This window comes from Phalaenopsis equestris, unplaced genomic scaffold (assembly GCF_001263595.1).
Source record: "Phalaenopsis equestris unplaced genomic scaffold, ASM126359v1 Scaffold000374, whole genome shotgun sequence".
Lineage (NCBI taxonomy): Eukaryota > Viridiplantae > Streptophyta > Magnoliopsida > Asparagales > Orchidaceae > Phalaenopsis > Phalaenopsis equestris.
The window spans coordinates 1,063,003-1,069,816 of record NW_018164816.1 but is presented as its reverse complement, the minus strand read 5'-3'; the positions used below and the strand labels follow the sequence as shown (position 1 = coordinate 1,069,816).

At 37.7% G+C, this 6,814-nt stretch overlaps 1 protein-coding gene across 6 annotated transcripts in view; it reads right to left on the bottom strand.

Moving 5' to 3' along the window:
- Positions 1-3,604: 3,604 nt before the first annotated feature.
- The window catches only part of LOC110026512 (neutral/alkaline invertase 1, mitochondrial-like), an 18,593-nt gene continuing 15,383 nt past the window's right edge, over positions 3,605-6,814 (bottom strand). The window contains exons 3-5 of one of the 6 annotated variants that reach the window (XR_002294216.1): positions 5,583-5,995; positions 5,211-5,274; positions 3,606-5,129 (exon numbers count right to left, since the gene is read on the bottom strand). Coding sequence is in view for 1 of the 6 variants with exons in the window: in XM_020727477.1 (XP_020583136.1) it covers positions 5,669-5,995 (327 nt within the window). In the remaining 5 variants the exon portion in view is untranslated. Of the gene's footprint in view, positions 5,996-6,814 lie in introns of all 6 variants that reach the window. The other 5 variants (XR_002294213.1, XR_002294214.1, XR_002294215.1 and 2 more) reach the window with 5 other exon arrangements.

Below are 6,814 nucleotides of genomic sequence, written 5' to 3'. Positions count from 1 at the left end.
AATCTTATTTAAAAAAAAATAGCCGACGCCATACTTGTACTAACGACCTCTCTTGGAAAAGCTAGGGTTAGCACTTAAATGTGCGACATCGTCGTCTCTTGCTTTGGTAAGATATGTGGGGAAGTTCTCCCTGGATTTTCAAAAGGGGGTGGGGGGATTCTCCATGTCGTCGTGAGGTTGGGCTAAGTACAAAGCTTTTCCCAATTTCAGAACACCTCCAAAGTTTTACAAAGTGAGCTTGCTATAAAGCTTTTCTCACTTTGTCAAGTCCAACCTCCCAATTTCCAGGGAAATTGGGTCATCCAAAGCAAAGGGAGTAAGGGAATCCAACCAAATTGGGTTTATGCTAGGGTTCACAACAAAGGGGATTCACTAGACTTTCGTAGGGGGATTGGTCATGCATGGAAAACCCTTCCCTAAAGGCTCACTCTAGAAATCCAACGATACATAATGTGGGCAAGTGGCTGCGCTGGCTCACGCCGGCGCACGCATTCCGGGCGGGCGATCGAACATACACGCCTACCACAACTAAAACCTAGGGCTAGCTATGAAAAGTAACTCACCACCTCGATGTTTGCACGATGTCCACTGGAGTTCGGAAAGAAGCTCTTATAGAAGGTGGTAAGAAGTCCGCAAGTCATCCCTAAAGAGTGAAACAGCCCTCCTCACTGGAGAGTTATCTGGAGTTGGCCAAAGTTTGTCAGAGTTGCCTTCCCCAAATTAGGTACCAACCACGCCTCACATCCCAAATGGGCCTCCCAAAGGGAATTTTCCATTGTTTGAATTGCCACCAAAACTAGCTACTTACCCCCGAACAAGTGCTAGAAGGTCCCAGGTGGGTGTCTTGAGCTACCGAATGCTACGGACTGACCGTAGACTACACTAAGCCATGTGGGCGGACACCCTACACTCGTGACATCAAACATTGACGTCAATCGACCAATCATCAGGATTTAATACACTATGTAAAAAGAAGCTAGGGGACTTATGTAACTGGTAATGGATGGTTTGATTTATGGAGAATGCATAAAAATATTGCTAAAGCACTCAAAACTAGCAATTGAGAGGTTTTTGGGGATCTACCAAATAGGGTTATAAAGGTTGAAGAAGTTAGAAGGTTGGAAGAAATTGACATGGAGGATAATCAGGTTAGGGATGAATTAATTAAGGCACACAATAATTTGCTAAGAGCTATGAAACGTGAAGAGCATTTCCTTAAGCAGAAAGCAAGTAAAGTGCATTTTTGGAGGAGGAAAATTTTTCACAATACTTCATGCGTGCGTTAAAAATAAGAGGAGCGTCAACACAATTGTGAGAATTCACAAGGAAGGAAGGGTTTGGTTAACTACACAAGAAGAGAGATGTAAAAGTGGAGTGGAATTTTTTAAAATCTTCGTGGTAAAAGAGGGGTTACACATCCACTATGTTTAAATCTTCTACAAGACCAAGTTCAATTCACTAGTACTCTCAATCTTACCGGGCCACAGAATGAGACTGAAATCTGGGAGGCTATAAACTCAATTGAGAATAATAAAACAACAGGGTCTGATAGCTTCACTATTAAATTTTGTAAGGTTTGTTGTGATAATATCAAAATTGATGTCATTGCTGTTGTATGGAGCTTTTTTCTGGGGGAGGAGATGTGTCGACTATTATTCTTGTGCCCAAAATACTTTAGGCCCAGCTGTCTCACTATAGTGATCTCCAAGGTAATTAGTAAGATCTTGCTAGACAAATTGCAACCCCACCTTTCCACTCTGATTAAATTGAGCCAATTTGCATTAATATCATTGATAATATTTTATTGGGTCCAGTACTAATGTATGACTTGGATAGAAAATACAGAAGTGAAAACTTAATTATCAAACTAGATCTTAAAAAAGCATATGATTCATTTAGTTGGAATTTCATAATGGAGGTGTTGAAGGGAATAGGTTTCCATAAAACCATCTGCAATCTTATTAAAAGATGGATGTACGGCCATCACTATTTTGTTCTTATAATGGAGAGCCTCGTGGCTTTTTACATCTGATAGAGGTATTAAAAAAAGGTGATTCACTCTCTCCAACTATTTTCGGTCTGTTTTATGATTATTTTTTAGAATGGTTAATAATTTGCAAAGGGTCGGGAGACACAATATCATCACAAAGCCAAAATGTTGATAAATCATCTTGTTTATGCAGATGATACTATCATATTCACTAATGCAATATCATCACAAAGCCAAAATGTTGATAAGTCACCTTGTTTATGCGGATGATACTATCCTATTCACTAATGCAAGCCATTATGTAATGAAAAAGGTCTATAAACTCCTGTTAAATTTTCAGAAGGCATCAAATATGTCCTTCAACCTAAATAAATGTCAAATCTTTTTTGGTAAGCATATGGGATTGACGGTGAAAAGCTGGGTTAACAATTATACCGGCCTTTCAGTGACTGAATTGCCTCTTAAATAACTGGGGGTAATCTTGTTGATTGGTAGAAGGAAGCAAATACAATTTGATGTCATTGTATGTAAAATTTAAAATAGAATTGGGGAGTGGACCAATTCATTTCTATCCTTTGGGGGAGGACTCACTTTGCTTAAAAGTGTTTTGAGCACTATTCCTCTTTATGTGCTCTAAGTTGTTCGTTTAAATGCTAGCACATAATTAATGCTATAAAGATTATTCAATAAGTTCTTATGTGCTGGTGACAAAAAGAAAAGAGTGTGTGATGTGTGGAAAGAACTTTGTAAGCCACAATATGCATGTGGCCTTGGCTTTAGAGATTAATAACATATTGCAGAAATAAACAACATTAAGCGGTGGCTGAACTTCAGAAATTTGAATTCCATTTGGGTTATGTACATGCATGCAATGTGTTGTAGGGGATTGCACCCTACTCAAGTGGTTTATAAAAATGGGGAATTGGGAAGGAATGCTTAAAGTAAGAAATTGTGTTGAAAGCGATATACTCTGTAATCTTGAAGAAGGCAATATCTCCTTTAGGAAGGATACATGGTGTATGGAAGATTTTACTAACTTTTACAATGAGTTTTATGGTGAAGTTAAAGTGGTGGATTGTTGGCAAGGCACCTGAAAATTGATGTTCTTGATAGTCTGGTGAGGAAGGAGTTTGCTTGCTCAATCTCCAAGATTCTTTTTTGTAGGTCTCAAAAGGATAAATTGCTTGCTAAATTCTTTTCTACAATCTCTCATAAAAGCTATCTATCTAAAACTGCGTCACTGGAGCATTGTTACATGGGCAAATAAAGTGTGGTGTAAATTTTTCTCCTTCAATGTCCTTTTTTATTTGGAGAAGCATATAATGGTTTGCTACCCACCGATGATATACTTAAACTAAAAGGATTAAGGTTGCCTTCTCAATGTGTGTTCTGTAGGTGTGATGAGGAAACAGTCAAACATCTATTAATTACTTGTACCTATACTATGCATATCTAGAACGCAGTTGGAAGGAAATCGGGCTTGCTAATAACAGACAGTGGCTGGAGCATTATGCAGCAGTGCACAACCAATTGGAACGTGGGGCATGATGCTAATCATATCACTAAGTAAGTTCCTTATATAGTCTTATGGTTTATCTGGATGGCTCACAACTCATATAAACATGATAATGTGAGGGTGAAAGAGGATAGTGGTGGCCAATGTTGTAGCATTTATACATCAAATTATCAGTTATGCTATGGTTTATTATGTTTTTTTGGCTAGTATTAATTATTTACAGGAACAATACCAGGAAGCAGATAAGCAAAATATTATAAGTAGGATTCAACATGTTATATGGAGGAAACCCAACAGCCCTTGAATCAAGGTAAATACGGATGATGGTTGGTCTAAAGGCAAAGCTGGAACTGGAGGGGTATTCCGGGAATTCACAGATAAATGCATATGTATTTTTCATTCTCCCTATATAGCAAACAGTGCGTTGGAAGCAGAAGTTTGGGTTGTATTATTGGCGGTCAAATTGGCTGCCACATTTAAAATGTTTTATATACGCATGGAGTTAGATTCATTGGAGCTAACTAATATTCTTAAGGAGTTAGACATCCCCCTTGGTTCATTTTGTTGCAAATTAATCGTATCTTTTGTCTTGTTGGTAAATTGTATGTTGTGTGTAGCTTTATACCTAGGGAAGGAAATAGAGCCGCCAATTGGAATGCAAAAAGGCATAATCCAATTAGCTTTATACCTTTTGCTGATTGGATTGCAAAAGGTGGCGATTGAGGAGACATTTCCTCTTTCAATTAAGATTCTGCTGCATGGAGATTCACTTGACATTCCGTACCTAGAGTTAAAGCCACTAATTTCTGGATTTTGCTTACTTTTTTGGAGGCTAAACGGGTATACAATTTTATGTTTTGGAGCATTTCTTGGATGGGTATACATGTTATTTTTGGAGCTTCTTTTTCACGTGGAGTTGTAGCTTGGGAGTGGAACCTTGGGGGTGAGCATTCTGTACTTTTTTTTTAATTATTATTAGTAGGTTCTGTAACTGGTTTTTTGAGGAATTAAAATGCTTTTTTTTTCTGTCTTCTTTGCTAGTTTTGTTTTTTCTCAGTCCTCGTTCATATTATTGCTAGCCCAAAACATTTTCCAACACAAGAAAATATTAGTTGGGCAGAGATTGCTTATATGTATTCATTAAGATGAAAATTAATTGTTATCAAAAGAAATAATCTTACTAAATTATTCGTTAAGCAAGTGCAATCAAAAGGAACAACCAATTTGTTATGTGCAGCTTACTTCACCTCAAAATTAACATGTTGGCATGGTGGGTAAACAACTATTGACTATATCTAGCTTTATTTATATCCTTTAGACATCACCAATTATTTTTCATACTTGAAGAAAAGCATAAATCATAATTTTTTCATGAACCTGAGACAATTTGCGTGATGCACCCAAACTTCTGTTGCAATGATAAACCAACTAACCATACTCTTTACCTGCAATGAATATAGAAAGCATTTATTGTGAATATAAAGACAGAAGAATGCAGCAGCTGAGAGTCAAATCAGACATGGCATCTCTTCTCCTATTTTTCCAAGCTCTTATAAGAGGACAGGATAAAATTGGTGAATCATTGGAAGCATCAGGTGAGAGTGATTTAAGCACTGTGTGTAGCTGCACAAAGAAGAGAGGAAAGAGTAACAAAAACCAGATATCCACAAAAGAAAATTACTACAATGAAAGGACAGGCATCACCTGCTATGCAGAAGAGACTTGGAAGATAGCAGAATGTTTCATTAGGCCTTAGAGGAAATCGTCTCTGTGTAACTCATGCAAAACAGCTACTGTGTTTATTCCAAACCATATTAAAGTCGCGTGCTTCAAAAAACTTGAAAATTGTATAATGCACTAAAAAATATGTATTGTGTATGCGTTTATAATTTATATGATTACATGCGTGTAATAGAATTACTTTTGGGACAAAAACAAATAGCTTGCTGATACAGATGTCATATTTATTATCACTGATTCCCATAAATAATGGTAACTAAATATGAACATGGTGTAGATACATTTCGAACAAAGATGGAGCAAAAACTATTTATTCTGTATGTGACAAAAGAATACCTGCCCATTCTTTTCAAGTGTATGGTATGCCTGGCTCAACTTTCTATGAAAGCCATGTATGGGTTTCAATGGGCTTGGGAAACTAATTAAACAAGGACCTGAGATCTTGCAGCAAGCCGCGAGCATTTAGTTCGAGAGCTTTTTCTTTGCCCACAGATACAGAACTCAAGAAGCTCTAGATCCTCATCACAGGTCAAGATAGTTGCCAACTCGGGGTTATCCAAAAGCATCTTGGACGTAAGGTATCCAGCTATAGTCCATGTCTGATACAGCCTTGCTTGCTTACCAATAAACCTACCTGTGTGAGTGTCATAATATTCTGGCCATTTATCATTCGATATCCTTTTTTCAGCAAGCATCACAGCCCTCTCAGCCATCCCCGGTCTCCCATTTTTAATGCAAGCCAATGTAAACTGAAAGCCGAGCATAATAAAATATTAGCTTTGTGTAAAACTTTTCCAAGAAAAAAAAAATCAGATTTGCTTGGCCCCAAATCCCCAATAATAGACTGTACAATATAAAAATGAGAGAGGAATATGCTTACTCGAATCAAGGAGAATTGTTCCCTAATTGTCCATACTAAAGGGCTATTTGGTAGCATGCTTTTAATAGAATCTATGGCTAGATATAACGAAAATCCAGCCAAATATGGAAAAAAGGGAAGTCAAATCCGTCATTCCGCTAAATCCAATTTTCTTCTCCATTTCAACGTAAATTTGGATTTATTAAATCCGATCGGTCGTGGTATTTGATGGATTTAGCTTTAGGAAGAATAATTCACCAGCGAGGCTACTGTTACAGTGCCCCGAAGAGACGAATTCAATGCGATCGCCTCACTGTTCGCCATCGACTTCAAACGGATTGTTCCAGTTCTTCTGAATTTAACATCATCCCTTGCCCCATTTCACTTTTTCTACACATCCTAAAAAAAAATTTTTTTTCTTTCACTATGGAAGAAAGCTTTGCGAGCTCATTTATGAGAGTGGTCTCACAGCGAGAAAAAAAAGTAAAAAAGCTACAAAGGAGAAGTCAATCGGATGAACGCAATCCCTATGAGGGCTTCACATGGGGAGTTTCCAATGGAGAACAAAGACATTGGAGACGAAGTCAAAGAGGGTAAAAAAATAGAGTTTTGAGGAAAAGAAGATATTATAAATTTGGCAGAGTTCCTCGGCGCCACATGGCAGATTCAGGGATGGAAGAAAGAGGAGCCAACCATATTGTGGGATCTC